The sequence below is a fragment of the Bos grunniens genome, chromosome 3 (genome assembly GCF_055505025.1).
Source record: "Bos grunniens cultivar Pamir isolate PY7600 chromosome 3, Bosgru_T2T1.0, whole genome shotgun sequence".
Lineage (NCBI taxonomy): Eukaryota > Metazoa > Chordata > Mammalia > Artiodactyla > Bovidae > Bos > Bos grunniens.
This window is the reverse complement of record NC_141167.1, coordinates 34,952,341-34,971,728: the sequence shown is the minus strand read 5'-3', so window position 1 is coordinate 34,971,728 and position 19,388 is coordinate 34,952,341. Positions and strand designations below refer to the sequence as shown.

At 42.6% G+C, this 19,388-nt stretch overlaps 1 protein-coding gene across 26 annotated transcripts in view; it reads right to left on the bottom strand.

Annotated features, from left to right (window-relative positions):
* FGGY (FGGY carbohydrate kinase domain containing) overlaps positions 1 to 19,388 on the bottom strand; it is a 532,748-nt gene that overhangs the window by 240,870 nt on the left and 272,490 nt on the right. For all 26 annotated transcript variants that reach the window (XR_015160120.1, XM_086390249.1, XM_086390248.1 and 23 more), the window contains one exon: positions 1,213 to 1,316. Coding sequence is in view for 25 of the 26 variants with exons in the window: in XM_086390249.1 (XP_086246375.1) it covers positions 1,213 to 1,316 (104 nt within the window). In the remaining variant the exon portion in view is untranslated. The remainder of the gene's footprint in view (positions 1 to 1,212; positions 1,317 to 19,388) is intronic.

The window sequence follows — 19,388 nt, the reverse complement described above, 5'->3', positions numbered from 1 at the left end:
TCTAACTCTCTCATCTCACAGAGGAATCCGGGGTCCAGAGAGGCTAAATGCTGTCTAAGGGCCCATCGTTAGGAAGTGGAGGAACTGGGATTGGAAACCAGTCCGGTGGCCCCATCATCTCTATGAAATGTGTGAGAACCCTGACACCATGTCTGCTGCATACTAGATGCTCAGCTTCTCAAGTTCAATCTGAATCTACACCAAGGGGCCTTGTACCATAGTACCTGTTATCATTCTATCTCACCAATGGGAAGACTCATATCATGCTTATGTCCCCAGGGTTTAGCACAAGAGCAAAGGATCAGTGGATAAGTAAATGTATCAATATTTACTCAACCAAAGTATTACATGGTATAACAGGCTCATTGGTCCCCACAGTAACTAAACACAGTTTCTCAGGGCCTACGAGTTCCTCCACTGTGGTAGGGTTTCTGCCCTGGACTGTATCCCAGATCCCCCTCTAACCCTTCCTCCTGTCTCTAGGCCTTCCTCTTCCTCCCCCAACGCTCCCCTCTATTTTACTCATCTGGGAAAAATCCAAGGATCGTCCATCTAACTTTAACAGAGTAATGCCTTTTAAATAAAAATATGGTAGAAATGGGTACTTATCGAAATGGAATGCTTTCAGACTCAGGCATTTAAAGAAGATATAAATTTTAGGGCAGGCACTAAATTTTAACTGTAATCTTGGAGAAAGCCTTTCCACTAATTCATGGAGAAAAATTAACAGAGTGAAAATTGCTTATCAGTGTGCTTTTGAAGTCATGATATGCAGCCTAATTCTATACATCATCAGACCGCTCCCAGGGAGATGGATTTATATTGACTGAGGGAAAGCCTGGCTGCCAAGGGAAACAGACACCTCTGTGCAGAGAAGACTTGGCTACCCATTAGGGACAGATTGTCTGGGAGTGAGGCATTGCCATCTCTGGATCCGATTTCACTCCTCGCCCCTCAGCTCTCTGGCCCGGGTAATGTCAAAGGTGGGTTCATGCCTTTTTACACTTTTTACAAATCTGACCCCTGTAAAAAGGTCTGGCAAATCAAAGCAAGGCTATTGGAAGGAGCGCTGTGCTTTCCACTCGACATGGCACAGGCGACAGAAAGAGAAGTTGCTGAGGGGGCCCAGGAGCCAGCAGCTCAGATCTCCCCCCTGGCTGGGCTGTCCACCCGAGTGTGGCGGCCCCGCCCTCACCCGCTCGGCAGACTCACGCCCATGTGACAAGAAGATGTTCCACAGATGACAGCCAGCCGTGACGTCACCGGCTGTCCCTCACAGGCGAGGCCGTGCCCCTTCACATCTGCTCCAATCACTCCTGTGAGAAAACAAAACGGAATCCTCTTAAAAAAGAAAGCAAGAAAGCTAGAACACACCCAAGACACTCTTTAATTAATTTATTTTTTAACACCAAACAACGCTGAGAAGGCATTCCAGGTGTAGGCCAGTCTCGACTAGAAACCAAAAGAGCATACCAGCCTGCCAGGGGAACTAAGAGGCCTGTCTATTTTTGCCTTTCTCTGGTCAGGGTATGGCTTCTGGTAAAGAACCTGCCTGTCAAAGCAGGAGATGTAACAGAACTGGGTTGGGTTCGATCTCTGGGTTGGGAAGATCCCCGGGAGAAGGGCATGGCAAACCACTCCAGTATTCTTGTCTGAAGAAACCCATGGACAGAGGAGCCTGGAGGGCTATGATCCACAGGGTTGCAAAGAGCGGGACGTGAACTGAAGCGACTTGGCACACACCAGCACACACAGTGTATGGTCTCGAACACAGGAATAATGATAGCGACTCTAACAGAATGATAGAAGCAATGCTCATCAGTGAGTTTGGGTCCCAAACTACCAGGCACTGTGCTGAATAGTTACAAGTATAGTCTCATTTTATATGAAGCCTGTCACGCTGATGCTATTAACACCACACATTAGTGAAAGAGGGAAGGCCTATGTTTTGGTGAAGTGACCTGTCCAAGATCACATTGCTAGTAAGAAACAGGGCTGAAGGGAACCTAGTTTAACCCATCACATTTCAATCTCAAAGAAGGCAATAGAATCATTCGATGACGGGATCTTCTCAGCATCTCTGGGTCAGCATTCTTAATACTACTCTTTCCAGAACTCTCAGTGTAAAGGGTAGAGTGACTAACAGTAAGTTTCTGTTGAAAGAATGCCAGGTGGCAGAGAGTGTCCCATAAATGGTATAAGCTCAGGCTGCTCCTCCACATGGACTGTGTTCCTTGATACTTACTGGGCAGGTGAAGTTACAAATGCAAGGGGGGAGTTAGACTGTTTAGAGCCTTGGGTCATCCATCATTCATTCAATGAGCACCTTCAACACATAATACAACATACTGGGTTTTATACGTGGGACATGCAAACACGGAAACATTCCCAGTGAGGACACAGGCAGGAGGTGGAGAGCGTCAGGGCAGAGCACAGAGGCTGGGATGTGGGAGAGGACAGCTCCTTCCCGCCTCATGGACTCTGGGCCATGCTGCCCCATGCTCCATGTCTAATCCTCAGTGCTCCTTCCCACCTCCAGACCTCTGCATCCACTCTGCCCTCTGCCTGAAATGCCATTCCCCAACCTCTCTGCCAGGTGAACTCCAATTCCTTCCTAACTCAAATGTTATTTCCTCGGAAGGCTTCCCTGCTCCTCCAGGAAAGATGCTCTCACACCTTCTTGGACTTCCCTAACACACAAGACACTGGTAATTTACAGAATTACTGCACCCCGTCTGTCTCTCTTGCAATCATAAAAGCTGCTGGAAGCTGGCATTGCCTTGCAAACATGCTTAGATCCCCAGCACCGACCACAGTGGCTAGTACACAGTAGGAAGTGAAAGTTCCTATGTGGGGGACGTGATGATAAGATGACAGCTCTTGTCCTAGTGCTGCTCACAGTCCTGTGGGAGGGCGGGAAGGAGAAGCCTAGATGGAGCATTGAAATGCAGGGATCAGATGGGACAGGAAGAACTGCAGGGCCTCTAACCACAGTGGAGAACAATATGGAGGTGTCTTAAAAAACTAAAAACAGAACTATAATGTGATCCAATAAATCCCACCCCAGGGCATATATCCATAGAAAAGTACAATCTGAACGGATTGTACTCTGATGTTCATTGCAGTACTGTTTACAACAGTCAAGACATGGAAGTCACCTGAATGTCCATCAAGAATGAATGGATAAGGAAGATACGGTGTATTTGTGTATACAATGGAATACTCCTCCGTCACAAAAAGAAGGAAATAATGCCATTTGCAGCAACATGGATGGACCTAGATATAAATCAGAGAAAGACAAATAACATATAATATCACTTATGTATGGAATCTAAAAAACACACATATTCAACTTTTTTACAAAACAGGAGTAGAATCACGGATGTAGAAAACAAGCACGTGATTACCAGGGGGAAAGCAGGGATGGAGGAGGACAAACTGGGAGAATGGGATTGGTATGTTGTTCAGTCACTCAGTCATGTCAGACTCTTTGGGACCCCGTGGACTGCAGCACACCAGGCTTCCTGGTCCTTCGCCATTTCCCGGAGCCTGCTCAAACTCATGTCCATTGAGTTGATGACGTCATCCAACCATCTCATCCTCTGCCGTCCCTTTCTTCTCCTACCTTCTATCTTTCCCAGCATCAGGGTCTTTTCCAGTGAATCAGTTCCTTGTATCTGGTGGTCAAACTATCAGAGCTTCAGTTTCAGCATCAGTCCTTCCAATAAATATTCAGGGTTGATTTCCTTTAGGATTGACTGGTTTGCTCTCCTTGAGGTCCAAGGGACTCTCAAGAGTCTTCTCCAACACCATAGTTCAAAAGCATCAATTCTTCGGCAGTCAGCTTTCTTTATAGTCCAACTCTTACATCCATACATGACTACTGGTCCCATCACTTCATGGCAAATAGATGGGGAAACAATGAAAACAGTGACAGACCTTATTTTCTTGGGCTCCAAAATCACTGCAGATGGTGACTACAGACATGAGATTAAAAGACATTTGCTTCTTGGAAGAAAAGCTATGACAAATCTAGACAGCCTATTAGAAAGCCGAAACATTACTTTGCTGGTGAAGGTCCAACTAGTCAAAGCTATGGTTTTTCCAGTAGTCATGTATGGATGTGAGAGTTGGATCATAAAGCAAGCTGAGCACTGAAGAATTGATGCTTTTGAAATGTGGTGTTGGAGAAGACTCTTGAGAGTCCCTTGGATTGCGAGGAGATCAAACCAGTCAATCCTAAAGGAAATGAGTCCTGAATATTCATTGGAAGGACTGATGCTAAAGTTAAAGCCCTAATACTTTGGCCACCTGATGCAAAGAACTGACTCCTTAGAAAAGACTTTGATGCTGGGAAAGATTAAAGGCAGCAGGAAAAGGGGACAACAGAGGATGAGATTGTTGGAATGCATCACTGACTATGATGGACATGAGTTTAAGCAAGCTCTGGGAGTTGGTAATGGACAGGGAAACCTGATGTGCTGCAGTCCATGGGGTTGCAAACCGTCGGACACAACTGAGTGACTGAACTGAACTAAACTGACTACAAAGACCTACTCTATAGCACAGAGAACTCTGATTGATAATCTGCAATGCCCCTTATGGGAAAAGAATCTAAAAAGAGTGGATGTATGTGTAACTGATTCACTTTGCTGCATAGCAGAAACTAACACAACACTGTAAATCAGCTATATGCTACAAAATTTTAAGAAAATAATCAAAGAAGAAGAAAGAGAAGGAGAAGAAGGAGGAGAAATGGGATAAAGAGAAGTAGAAGAAAGGCGGACGAGGAGAATTGCACAGCAGCTTAGCTCACCTTCAGGGATTCAGGGGATTTCCAAGGAGGGGGTCTATGCTGAGTTCTGCAGGAGTCAGGCATGTGAAAGGGTGAAGGTCCATCCTCAAGCCACAGATCCTTAGCTACTGAAGGCTGTGGCTGCTCAACAAGCAGGCTTTTCCAGAAAGCAGGATCTAGTGGGCCACTACGAGGTCTCTTGCATGCCAACAACTTTCTAGGCTTTCTCCTAAAGCTTTTTCTATATTCTACTTTCTTGGGCACAGCGACTTGGAACCTCAGTTATTGTGCAGAGGCCCAGTGGTGGAGGAAAAGCCTCTTTGTAAGTCTCTGTGTTGGTTATCACAGCCTGTTTTGTGTTATCACAGGAATTAGGTCCCAGCTACCAAGTGACTGAAGTCTGGGACTACGGCTGGAAGAGTCCTGGGCCTGAGGGCTTTCACTAAGTCCTGAGCATCATGTGGCTGCCCCTGTGACCCCTGTTTCCCAGACCCGTGTGACCCATGGGACTAGGCCACTCAATCAGGGCCCTGCCAGGAGATCTGAAGGCTTAAGGCACTGGAGAGCCAGAGTGCGTCTCCCCTACTCCCCTCGTGTCAAGGGGCTGCTACTTCATGACTTCAGCTGTGCTGACAGGGCCGAGACTCCCACTCGGCCCATGTGGACCACTATGCCTCTGGTTACACCACCTCCTCCTATGTCCCTCCAGCAAGGGGTGGCAATGGCTTCCATTTTGCTATTTCCCTGACTTGCTTTGCAGGGAATATAACCCTTTACAGCTCCTTCATAATCTAAGTCACCATTTTTATGTATTAAATTCCCTGTTTTTTTGTATATACTTACAGTGCTTTACATTTTTTTCTGGGAAATCCTGGGTGATAAATTTCCCCATCCAGGGCACAAAGACTTTTGACAGAAAGAAACCCTAGATATGAGATCATTTTATTTGAGTTGTATTGGCAGTCTCTCTCTCTGTGAAAGTGTTAGTCGTTCAGTTGTGTCCAACTCTTTGTGACCCCATGGATTGTAGCCTGCCAGGTTCCTCTGTCCATGGAATTTTTTCAGGCCAGAATACTGGAATAGGTAGCTATTCCCTTCTCCAGGGGATCTTCTTGACCCAGGGATTGAACCCAGGTCTCTTGCATTGGCAGGCGGATTCTTTATCATCTGAACCAGCAGGGAAGCCCCCTCTTTCTGTACATGTCTCATTTTATTCTTACAACCACTGAGTGTGATGGGTGTTATTAAAATTCTCATTTTTACAAAGGAAGAAACTGAAGCTTAGAAATGAGAACTGAACCAAGCTCACACAGCTCACCAGAAGCAGGGCTGGGAATCCCATCCAGGTAGCTTGATTTCGAACTGCTGGGTCTAGGTTTTTCTCCAAAATAAAAATCGTATAACCAGGTAGTCAATGTTTACTCATCTGTATACCTCAAAATATTGGGGCCTTACAATACTGATCCTGAGATCCTTGCTGGAAAAGGGGTTGGCCATAGGTGGTCCACCGTGTTATAAGCATGGGCAAGGAATTCCTGCTGATGACTGCTTTTATTGGTCCCATACATATAAAGCATGGGCAAAGGTTATCTTATAGGGTACCTCAATCCTGAAAGGGAGTTATGCAAGGTAAGAAAAGAAATTTGTGGAAAATATTTCTTTGTTTCCTGATTAGCAGATTCATTGTTGATATTACTAGGCTTAGAATCTGAGAATGAGTGTATTACAATGAAAAAAGAATGAATCTCCACAACGTTCTTCATAGCAGCCACACCGATTTGCAGGGTAGAGATAGAGACACAGGCACAGAAAACAGATGTGTGGACACTGGGGTGGGGGCGGGGTGGGAATGGGATGAATTGAGGGTTGGGACTGACTTATATGCATTGCTGTCTATGGAATGGATGACTAATGAGGAACTCCTGTGTGGTGCAGGGAGCTCTGCTCAGTGCACTGTGCTGACCTGGATGGGAGGGAAATCCAAAGGGGATGGGATATATGTATACATATGGCTGATTCACCTTGCTTGTGCAGTGGGAAGTTAGCACAACACTGTGGAGTAACTAAACTCCAATAAAAATTAAAAAATAAAAAATGATTTAAAAGCTGCTGTCACATATTAGAAAAAAAAAGAATGGGATTTGGAGACAGTAAGGTCTGCTATAACATGCAGAAAATAACAATATCACATGGTAGCTGTGATATAGAGGTAATGCTTAAAAATAAAACTTGGATTAATGGGTGCTGTGTCACCACCATCACTATCCAGCATCATCAGTATCCTCTGAACTCTTCTCAAGAGACAGTTGTATTCTTCCTACGTTTTTAGAAAATTGATCAGATGGCTAGGATAGGCTGGATATTGCATTAAAGTCTTTCAATATTGTCTCACAACCTTCACAACATATATTCTTTCTTCCCTTCAACACATACAGAAGCAGCAAAGTAATTTGCCCAAGGTCACAGAGGTATAAGACCAGTGCCAGGATGTGGCATCTTGAATTTATTTGGTCTGACCCTAAAACCCGTTCTTTCTAGAATCCCTCACTTTATAATGTGATAATCATCTTATACAAAGGAAATATATTTATAAGTGTCAGTTCACCAGGGACCATTTACTCAGAGCCATGAGTTTCGAGTTTGAAAATCTGAGTTTGAGCTGAAGTTCTGCCATGAACCACCTGAAAGTCTGAACTATTCCCACACATCCACTAGGAGAGAAGTGGATCACAAATGGAGGTTCTTTTTCAGCCATTTTCAGGATATAACATACACGATTCTTTGAAAATACTGATTCTTTGAAAAAGTGTCACCTGGCCTGGAAACAGGAGGGTTGAAAGAAATCCCTCCCAAGAAGGTATAGTCTCAAGTCCCGAGGGAACATAGAAAATCTCAGGCCAGGCTGGCACAGCACCAGTGAGAGGCAAGAATTGCCTGGTTTCCCCTCCAGAGAGGTTCTGAGCACTCTGCCTAACAGATCTGATCCAAGGGCTGATGCTGCTGAGACCACGTGAGTCTCAGCCCTGGCATCCCTCATTTTGTCTTTGGCCACATAGAGCTTGGAGGTGCCGACCCAGAGAAAAGAGGTCCAAGGTCCAGGAAGCAACAGAGGGGAGGAGGAGCTTTCTCTTTTCTGCATAAACACATTTCACAACCCATAGAGGGATCATGGGCCTCATGTGTACATCAGGAAACAATTCCTAAGACGGGGTTTTGACAAGCACAGCTCTCAGCACTGCTGGGGCCCTTCACATGACTATGCAAGTGTCAGTGAATTCAGCATTCCTCAGAAAGTTTAAAAAGCAAAATTAGCAGCTGAAGAAATAGGCACCAAAAAAAAAAAAAAAAACCTTGAGAGATTCAACTGCATTTTCCTTGAACCTTGCACAATGTTCAGCTGATGGTAGTTGCTTAACAAAATTTTTTTTGTTGAATGAAAAACAAACAGCTTACTGAGTCAATGAATCAATTCAGGGCCTCTTATTTAATGACTTTTCTCCTTTAGTTCATATCAAGAAATGTGTTTTAAAAACACAGAATTAAAAAGGGAGAATTAAAAACCCATGAACAAGTCTTATTTTCCCTTATGTGCTCTTTCCCTCCCTCTGTCCCATCCACCAAACATCCATCCTCCATCCAAACACTTATTGAATATCGACTCTATTTCTGTCAAAGAAAAAAGAGACTTTGCAAATGTTATGATTAACAGTGGGTTGGTTATCCTGTCATTTATCAAACCACAACCGCTTTGAAAACTTTAAAGGGTTGCACAGAAGGAAACATCCCAAGCTCTGCACTTGTGCCGTAATTATCTCGTACTTCATAGCTACATAAAGTCCTTTACAGTTTGCGAAGCATCCTTAAACACTGTACCCTTCATGAAGATTTTTTAAAAATCCTGTAATATGTGTTATTTTGAGATCACAGTTGAAGAAACCATTTAAGAGAGGTAAAGTAACTTACTCAAGTTTATTTAGCTACTTAGAGGCAGGAGCAGGACTCAATTAGGAGTTTTAACTCTCCTAGTCTGAAGATTTTTTCTTATGTTTGAAAAATAAAAAGGTCTGTTTTAGATGGATTTACATCTTGAAAATGATGCTCTTAAAATAACAACCCAGGTACCTTTCTGAAGAAAAAAAGGATGAGAAGGAATTTGAACATTACCTATGACTGCATGAACTTGAGACTCTTGAACTGGCCATGTGGAGGAATAAACTGACTGATAAATTTCATCAAATGAGCTGTTTGACTAAGCCAGCCAAGGGGTTTAGAGGTTCTTCAGGAAGAGGATCTTTGAAGACCACCAGCCTTGTGTAACCAAAGATTTTTCAATAATTGTAAGCTCCCAGGATTTTTTCTGCAGAGGACCAGACACTAGTTTCTACACAAGAAGATACTGAATTCTGTTGTTTTTATGAATATTCATTCATTTTATATAGAAAATAATAGATGAGTTTGGCACTAGAGTGCTTAAAAACCTGGACTTGTTCATCAGGGGCCCTTGGTTAAGTTTCTTATCTCCTTTACGCATTAGTTTCTACATCTGTACAATTTGAATAATTGTATCCTCCTCATCGGATAGTTGTAAGGATTAGATGTGTTAATATGTGTAAAGTGCTTATACCAGTGCTGTCTGGAGAACATTCTAAGATGACAGAAATGTTCTGTAATTGCATTTTCCAACACAGCAGTCACCAGACATAGATGGCAACTGAGCCCTCAGAATGTGGCTAGTGCAACTGAGGAACGGAATTTTCCATTTTGATTAATTTCAGTAGCACATGTGGCTAAGTGGCTGCTGTATTAGAGCATGCTGAGGACTATATGAATGCTTGCTGTTTTTATTATCGTTGCTATTATTGTTGTCTTCAGACTTAGCCTTGAACCCCATTAACACGTTCTTAGGCAAAAGCCTTGATCTCTAGAACCTCAATTTCCAAATCTAAAGATTCTGGATAACAATGTTTACCTTCCAAAATTGCTGTGGGTGGGGATTAAGTGAGATGTAGGTGGACTCTACCCATACTCAACAAATGGGACCATCAGGTGTGCTTGGCACAAATGTAGAGATTTCCTACTTATTCCTGAATGCTCCTTGCTCAGCCAGGCCACTGAACATTTCCTCATGCTCTTCCTTCTCCTCGGAACGTTCTTCCCCTAGTACACGCCATCCCCCAACAATCTACCAGGGGAACATGGGCTCCAGGGTGCAGACCCAGCTCTTTCATCAGCAGTCTTTCCAGACTGTGACTTCCCCCATCCCCCTGAACACCCCAGTCAGGGAGAACTGGTCAAGCCTCTTGTATCTGTAATGTACTTGTTTGCACAGCTGTCTCCCTCTACCAGACTGTGAGCAGACTGAGGCCAGGGAAGGCCCACTAATTTTGGCTGTTGTTTAATAAATGAATGATGGCATGTTGTACAAGGTATACATAATATTAGTGAAACACAAGATGTTTTCTAGATAAAGGTAGTGGATTTAATCATGGGCAGATACGCTGTGTCTTAAATATGACTGACAGTGAAAGATAAAAGAGTTTTGAAGGACAATTTATAAGTGATGGTAAAAATCTTACTGGAGCCTCACAACTCACCTTGTTTTGAATTGTCAAAATCACTGGTAAAGATAAAGGTCCTAAGACCCTTCTGATTATTGAAACACTGTATTATGTCTCAGACCTTACAAGTATTATTGTATTAAATTCTTAAAATGATCTCAAGAGGTAGCTGTTATCACACTGTTTTAGTAACTCAGAAAATGAGACCAAAAGTTGTTCAAGGAACTTATTCAAGGTCCTTCAGAGTCAGAGCGAGGGAAGACAACACACAGATCAGATCCACCCAATGCTAAATCTCATGGAGCTACAGAAACTAGTTCCTTTCTTTCCAACCACTTACAGGAATTTCAAATATTCACAGACAGCAGAGCTGAACTCAGATCTCTTTCAGGATTTACTGTCATAATCCACCACAGCAAGCCCAAAGGGTTCATCTCAAGCCTAACAAATGAAGGGGAGTGAAACAGCTGAAAAGATTTCTGTGATCCCAGTGTTTGATGAAGGATCACTTTGGCTTTGAAAGAAATGTCACTTAGAATGCATCCAGTCCAAATCCTAAAGTAGGTGTATCTTAAAAAAAAAAAAATCCTAGGTAAAACTTCTACAAAGAAATTTCGCACACCTTGACACTGCCACCATCTCTGTTCCCCTCAGGCCATGCCCCCATCCACAGAACTGGAAAGATAATAGGAAAGGTTTTTGCCTAAATGAGATGTGAACAGACTTTACAAGATATCTGCACTATTTCAGGCATAATGGTGAAGAACAAGTGCTCTAGAATCAGACTGCCTGACTTCAAGTCTGCAGCTTAGTCAAGTCACTTAACCTTGTTGGGCCTCGGTTCCCTTGCCTATGAAATTGGAATGATAACAGAATGTAGCTCCGAGCGCTATTGTGAAGACAAGGTGAGCAGGTTGGTACCCGGATCACAGTTTGCTCCATATAGTTCTGCCATCGTTGTTACTATTGACCAATCTCAGTCTTCGGCGTTAAAGCAGGGCTTGGCACGACTGTTCAGGCATTCCCTCTCAGCATGCTGCACGCTCTGCCAGAGGGATTTGGGCCTACAGAGAGTGACTGGAACATTTGTTTTCTGTCCTTGTGTGTACAACTGATGACAGCATAATTGAGGGCTCAGGGGAATCACAAAAATGAGACACCAGGTAGTAGGAACAATCCAGGCTAACATTTTAAACACTGCTGATAATGAACTAAAAGCTATTTATACTCCTTAAACCCACAATAACATGTAGGATCGTTCTTCCTACAGTACCACTTGGTGATGGCGAACATCGATTCTAAATGTCACACTTGTCCAAGACTTGCACCCATCAGATGCCAAAACAAGAGCTTTAGGAAGGTCAGAGAACAAAGAAGAGACCCTCAGATAATTGTATGTGGGTCTCACTCCTCTGTTCTCCCTTCTACCCAGAAAGATCAAATCTCAAAGGTAGGCTATAATATGTAATAGCTTGGAAATCTGAGACACAGAGAACACTGGCAAAATCCACAGTAAAGACTAACTAAGCAAAAGCTTGATTTCAGAAATTCCTTTCTTTGTAACCGCAACACAGCCTCTAGATGACTTGGACATTCTCATCTGTGACATCATAAAAAACAATTTTTCACTCACGGGCATTAGACATGGAAAAGGGTCAAGTTGAAATCCAATCCAAACAGCCAAGTTAAGTCACAAAAATCACTTACCATCTAAGTAAAAGAAATAAAATTAAGAGAGCTGGTCCAAGTATCACAAATGTGTCTTCTGGAATAAGTCCTTACATAGATCTAAAACTGTGAGACTAAATCACACAGTTGCCTTCTGATGTTTTATAAGTTAGTTAATTTGACAGCTATTTATTGATTCCCAGTTATAAGCCAGGCACTGTGAGGAGCAAGAATGCTAAAGATGAAAATTGTTTCCTTTTTTACTACTGGATCCCAGTCTAGGAGGTAGAAAAGGGACACAGGCAGACACAAGAAAATAAGGAACAACCAGTGACTCAGATCTGAACCTGTCTAATCAAAGTATGCAGCCAGGACCCCTGATCTAGTTTGGATGGTCAAGAAGGACCTCCTCAAGGAGGGGAAGCAGGAGTCTCCTCAGTCAGCAGCGGGAGAGAATAGGAAAGGAAAAGCATTTCCAGTAGCCTAGAGATAGACAGATAAGACAAAGGAGAGAGAAACAGATGATGTGAACTACTGGCCTACAGAATCTGAAGAAGATGCAACCCTGTATTGTGAAGAACACGGTTGGACAGGCTCTGGATCAGAAGGCAGACAATTTATACTGGGTTCCCAGGTCCACCACGTGTGCACTATGCAGCATCAGCTAGTGCATAAGCACAAGCACTCAGCACATTGCATAAGCTAACTCGCCTCTTTGGGCCTCAGTTTTCTCAGGTGGGAGGTGGGACTAACAGCATCTACTTGGCCATCTGATGCGAAGAGCTGACTCCTTGGAGAAGACTCTGATGCTGGGAAAGATTGAAGGCTGGAGGACAAGAGGGCTACAGAAGATGAGGCATCCTGAACTCAATGGACATGAGTTTGAGCAAACTCCGGGAGACACTGAAGGACAGGGAAGCCTAGTGTGCTGCAGTTCATGGGGTTGCAACTGGACATGATTTAGTGGCTGAACAACAGCAACAATAGCACTGTATACCCAGTGTCCCAGGAAGCACGCCCCCATCCCAAGCCCTGAGCAAGTTGTAATGTATGGTCACCCTACACGTAAGGCAAGCAGCCTTGTGCCTGGGATATAAAAACTGCTAAATAAATATCAGTGTCCAACTTCTCCCGGGAGATAGTAATCTTTTCTTGGCCCTAGACAAATGGTCTCATTTATCAAATTCTCTGAAGGCACTCCGCAGGTGAGAAAGGAAGTAATCACCCAGACAGTCCCCTCAAAGACATAGAGCAGACTGGTGAGACGATTCAGGACAACACTAAGGGGAGATGGGACTTGCTCAGACAGATTCTTTTGGACACCTGAACCTGGGAAAGAGGCCTGAAATTTCAGAGGAAAATATCATAGTTGGCTCCCCAGTTCTCTCTCCCTAGCCTCTGAGGCCACACTCAGTGCCTCCTCCCTTGGTGTGAGTTTTGGTTCCATCAAAAAATGTCCAGAGGTTTTGTGGGGTTAGTTGAACATTGACAGATTCTTCAAAGCCTGGAATTCCCTCCCAGAGCCAAAACCAGGCAAGTTTCTACGGGGCTAGGATCTCCCCCAGAGAGGGTAACAGGGCTTCACTACACCTAGACTGACTGATCTAACCTTGCGCCACGCTTCAGACAACAAGCAGACAAAAAAGAACAATAGATTTTTGAAGCTGGATCCTCTGTTCCTGGGACCTATTACTGGCTGAGTGGGGGTGGGAGTGTAAGGCGACCCATCGCTGAATGAGAGTCATGCGGAGCAGCTGGAGAGAGGAAAAACAAAACAAAACCTGAGCAGGATAAAGGGTCCAGGGTTTTAACACAGCGAATGAATGACATGTGGCTCAAATAGTTTCAAAGAGAACAAAGGCTTAGGTAAATAAATAGTGTGGAAGACGAGAGCAAAAATGAATTATAGAAAATCCCACAAGGAATACACTGGGATTTTTCAAAAACTGCTGATGAAACGACAAGAGATCAACATTCAGCCCTCCCTTTCCACCTACACACCTGCTCCCGACATCCACGTTCTTGGGATAGTTAGCCCTGGCCAGGTTCCTCTCTTCTTTCTCTGGGCCTGCCCTGGGCTCTGGGGGGAAGGGGGATGGTCTGCAAGAGCCCTGGACTTCAGGGAGAAAGAGATGTTTCCAGCTACATGACTTTGAGCAAATGAGCTGAGTTCCTTGAGCCTCTAATACCTCCTTTGTAAAAGTGAAGTGATGATTTCAAAGTAAAAGTGTAAAAAGGCAATCTTGTTTTGAAAGAAAAGTGCTGTGATCACATCTTAGGCCCTGAATAATATTCTCTCTCTCCTCCATTGGGTAGGATCCAATTTGATAAACGTTTACTGAGCACAGCTCTCCATGAGGCAGCATGCTTAGCACTGCAGGGGAAACAGTACCTGAAAAAACATAATCACTGTCCTTCTAGGGTTCACAATCTCCTGGGAGCCAAGGATGCAGGTACCCGGCAGCCTGACCATGGCTGCCAAAGGAGCACAGCAAGTGACGAGCAGAAGGGTCTCACCATGTGTGGGTCCAGACAGGCTTCCCCACTGAGGGCCTGTTTCCTCTTTGACCTGGTGATCAGAGGCCTCCTCTAACTCGGCTGTGGCCACTCACTCCAGGTCTTGCTGCAGCCTACCTGAAAAGCTTTAGGTCTTCTCTACAACACCATTAGAATAAGAGCTAACACCTGTGTAGTTTTTACCTGCTCCAGGAACTCTTCTAGGTGCTTTTTGTAAATGATCATAGAAGTGAATCCACACAATTGTTATGAGACCCATCTGAGAAACAAGAACCTGCGAGCCAGCAGGGTGAGTAATGACCAGTGATCACAGAGAGCAGGTGATATGTGGAATAAGAATCAGGCTGTCTGGCTCTGGAAGTCATGCTTTATTCCAACCCTGAGAGTATAGGAATGGAGTTGTGGGTATTCTTGGACAGGGCTTTTCGGTACACACAGGTACTTAATTCTGTTGGATATATGCTGTGTGTTCATATTATTTTTTCACTCTGACTTTGCTCTCACTCCTTCTAAGTTCTTTACTATGAAGGGAAGAATTCTTGAGTGATTTAAAAAATAACACCCAGTCCATCACTTCAAAGCACCTCTGGGCAAACCTGGAGTGTGTCCAAGTCAGTGCATCTCTTTGAGCACTCTTTGGAGAGATAACTCCCAAGGCCATCAGCAGTGTGGACCAGAGGCAGCAATTGAACAGACAATGTGAAGCAGCTTCCACTCGCCAGGCCTTCCAACCTTGCATTGTCCAGGCACACCTGTTATGCTGTCCCTGGGCGCTGTCCCCCAAAGCTGGCCAGTCCTCATCATCATCTACAGCCTCCCCACGTTCTGCCATCTGCCAATCTGCAACCTAGATTCTGGCAGCTCCACAGGTGTTCTTTTCTTCTTTACTGCATTCTTTTTCTTTGGAGCTGTGTGGCTGGAGTTCATTTGGGCTGTTATCAATCAAGCAATGCAACCAAACTTTATTAAGAACAAAAATAATCTGACTAGCAACCTGGAATTTTTTAGGATAAAACTTAAACTAATTAAACTTAAAAGCTTCTGCACAACAAAGGAAACTATAAGCAAGGTAAAAAGACAGCCTTCAGAATGGGAGAAAATAATAGCAAATGAAGCAACTGACAAACAACTAATCTCAAAAATATATAAGCAACTCCTACAGCTCAATTCCAGAAAAATAAATGACCCAATCAAAAAATGGGCCAAAGAACTAAATAGACATTTCTCCAAAGAAGACATACAGATGGCTAGCAAACACATGAAAAGATGCTCAACATCACTCATTATCAGAGAAATGCAAATCAAAGCCACTATGAGGTACCATTTCACGCCAGTCAGAATGGCTGCGATCCAAAAGTCTACAAGCAATAAATGCTGGAGAGGGTGTGGAGAAAAGGGAACCCTCTTACACTGTTGGTGAGAATGCAAACTAGTACAGCCACTATGGAGAACAGTGTGGAGATTCCTTAAAAAAACTGGAAATAGAACTACCTTACGACCTAGCAATCCCACTGCTGGGCATACACACTGAGGAAACCAGAAGGGAAAGAGATACGTGTACCCCAATGTTCATCGCAGCACTGTTTATAATAGCCAGGACATGGAAGCAACCTAGATGTCCATCAGCAGATGAATGGATAAGAAAGCAGTGGTACATATACACAATGGAGTATTACTCAGCCATTAAAAAGAATACATTTGAATCAGTTCTAATGAGGTGGATGAAACTGGAGCCTATTATACAGAGTGAAGTAAGCCAGAAAGAAAAACACGAATACAGTAGACTAATGCATATATATGGAATTTAGAAAGATGGCAACAATAACCCTGTATATGAGATAGCAAAAGAGACACTGATGTATAGAACAGTCTTTTGGACTCTGTGGGAGAGGGAGAGGGTGGGATGATTTGGGAGAATGGCATTGAAACATGTATAATATCATATATGAAATGAGTCGCCAGTCCAGGTTCAATGCACGATACTGGATGCTTGGGGCTGGTGCACTGGGACGACCCAGAGGGATGGTATGGGGAGGAAGGTGGAAGGAGGGTTCAGGATGGGGAACACATGTATACCTGTGGCGGATTCATTTTGATATATGGCAAAACCAATACAATATTGTAAAGTTAAAAATTAAAAAAAAAAAACAACTAGACTACTGAGAAGAAAAGAAATTTCCATGGAAAAGAAAAAAAAAAAAACACCCTGTAAACTAGTAAATTTTGCTTTTACTCTTACCATGGCAGAGGGAGGAACATGCAAAAAATAAAAATGATGAAAGGGTTCAAAGTCATTTTCACAATTCACTGAAGTACTGAACCATTGTCAGTTATCAGAACTTAGCTGGGAAGGTTTGGTATCCATTCCTCATTTCTTTTTTTCATTAGCTTTTGACCTCCTTCATCCATTTCTCCGACTTCTCACCCCCTGCCTCTAGCAACCAACAACCTGTTCTCTGTATTTATGAGCTTGGGATTTGTTTTTTGATTCCACATATAAGAGAGATCATACAGTATTTGTCTTTTCCTGTCCTATCCATTTCACTTAGCATAATGCCCTTGAGGTCTATCCATGTTGGCACAAATGGCAAGATGCCATTCTTTTTAATTACTGAATAATAGTCCATTGTCTATAAATTGTATATAAAATCCACTGAAATTTATTTTTAATGTATGGGGTTTCCCTAGTAGCTCAGCTGGTAAAGAATCCATCTGCAGTGCAGGAGACCCTGGTTCGATTTCTGGGTTGGGAAGATCTGCTGGAGAAGGGATAGGCTACCGACTCCAGTACTCTTGGGCTTCCCTGGTGGCTCAGCTGGTAAAGTATCTGCCTGCAATGCAGAAGACCTGGGTTCAATCCCTGGGTTGGGAAGATCCCCTGGACAAGGGAAAGGCTACCCACTCCAGTATTCTGGCCTGGAGAATTTCATGGACTATATAGTCCATGGGGTCGTAAAGGGTTGGACACGACTGAGTCACTTTCACTTGATGGTATAAGGTAAGGGGCAACATCCAATTTTTCCCATACCGATATCCAATTAACACACCTCACAGATCTGCAGTACTACCCCGGTAATAAATTAATTGTTTATATATGAGTAAGTCTGTTTCTAGACTCCTTAATCTGTTTTCCTCTGGTTTGTCTGAAAATGAAAGTGAAGTCGCTCAGTCGTGTCCGACTCTTTGCGATCCCATGAACTGTAGTCTACCAGGCTTCTCTGTCCATGGGATTTTCCAGGCAAGAGTACTAGAGTGGGTTGCCATTTCCTTCTCCAAGGGATCTTCCTGACCCAGGGATCGAACCCAGGTCTCCTGCATTGCAGGCAGACGCTTTACCCTCTGAGCCACCAGGGAAGCCCTGGTTGGTATACCCATGCCATAATACCAGCCTTTATTACTTTATAACAATTTTTTTATATATATCTGGTAGTATTAAATTCTCCCAACTTTGTTCTTCTCCAAAGTTATCTTGTTTATTATTGGCTCTTTCCATAAAGTTTCAGAATTTGACCATCAATTTCTACCCCCTCACACATAAATCTGCTAGAATTTTGAACTGGACTCATTGAGTCCATATAAGAAACTGGAAAGAACAAAAAAAGGAGATTATAATATTGAGTCTTCCAATCAATGAACATCATATATCCCTCCATTCATTTGTGTCTTCTTCAGTTTCTTTCAATAATATTTTATAGATTTGTGCATAGATGTCCTAAATATCTGCCATTAAATTTACTTCTAGGTATTGGATTTTTTTATATTACTGTAAATTATGCTATTTAAAATTTTAGTATTTTAAATAAACATTTGTCCTTTATGAAAATCAAATTTATTTCTGTCCTGACTTTTTGAATAGCAATATTGCTAAATTATCTATAGATTTTAATACTTTATCTATAAAATATTAAATTTTCTATATGTGTGTTATGTCATTTATGACACCAGTTGTACTTCTTTCTCATAATCTTTATATTTTTCTTGACTTACTGCTGTGGCTAGGACATACACTAAAATGTGGAATAAAAGTGGTAAGAATGGGAAAGTTTTACTTCACCATTAAGTCTGATGTTTGAATTAAGTGTTTTGTTCTGTGTGCACCCTTAATCAGAATAAAGAAAGTTCCTTTCTGTTCTACGTTTGCCAAGATTTTTTTTAAAGTCATGAATCTGTCTTACATTTTATTTATGAAAAGTCTTTCTTTAAGCAGCTATTAAAATAATCCTATCATTTTCTTCTTTTTTAAATATGAAACTGCATTAATAGTTTTTTTTTTTTCAAATGTTAAAATGATTCACTTGAGTTCTTTTACCCATTTTGGAAAACTTTTGGAAATTATCTTTTCAAATATAGCTTCTGCTTTATAATATATCTCCTCTCCTTCTAGGCTTCTGATTCTATCTCTGCCAGACCCCTTTACCATGCTCATATCTCATACTCTTGTGTATTTTCCATCCTTTTGTATACTATGTGGCAGTATGGATATTTTCCTGACCTACTGTCCAGTTCATTAATTCTTTCTTAGGCTGTATTGAATCTGCTGTTAATTTTAGTTATTGCATTTTCAGCTCTAGAATTTCCATTTGGTTCTTTCTAAACTTCCCAGTCCTCTGAATTCTCCATCTTTTCCTATAATTTCTTGAATATAATACTTCCAACATCTCAATCATCTGTGGGTTTGGTTTTTCTCTTGATTTATGAAAATTCCTATATTTTACATACCTAAGTGGAGAAACTGTAAATGAAAAATTTTATGTATAAGTTGAACCTCTTATGTTGTCTTCCTCCAGAAAAAATACAGTTTTGCTTCTTGCAGTTAGCTGAAGAGGGAGAGATTTAGCTGCATTTAATTA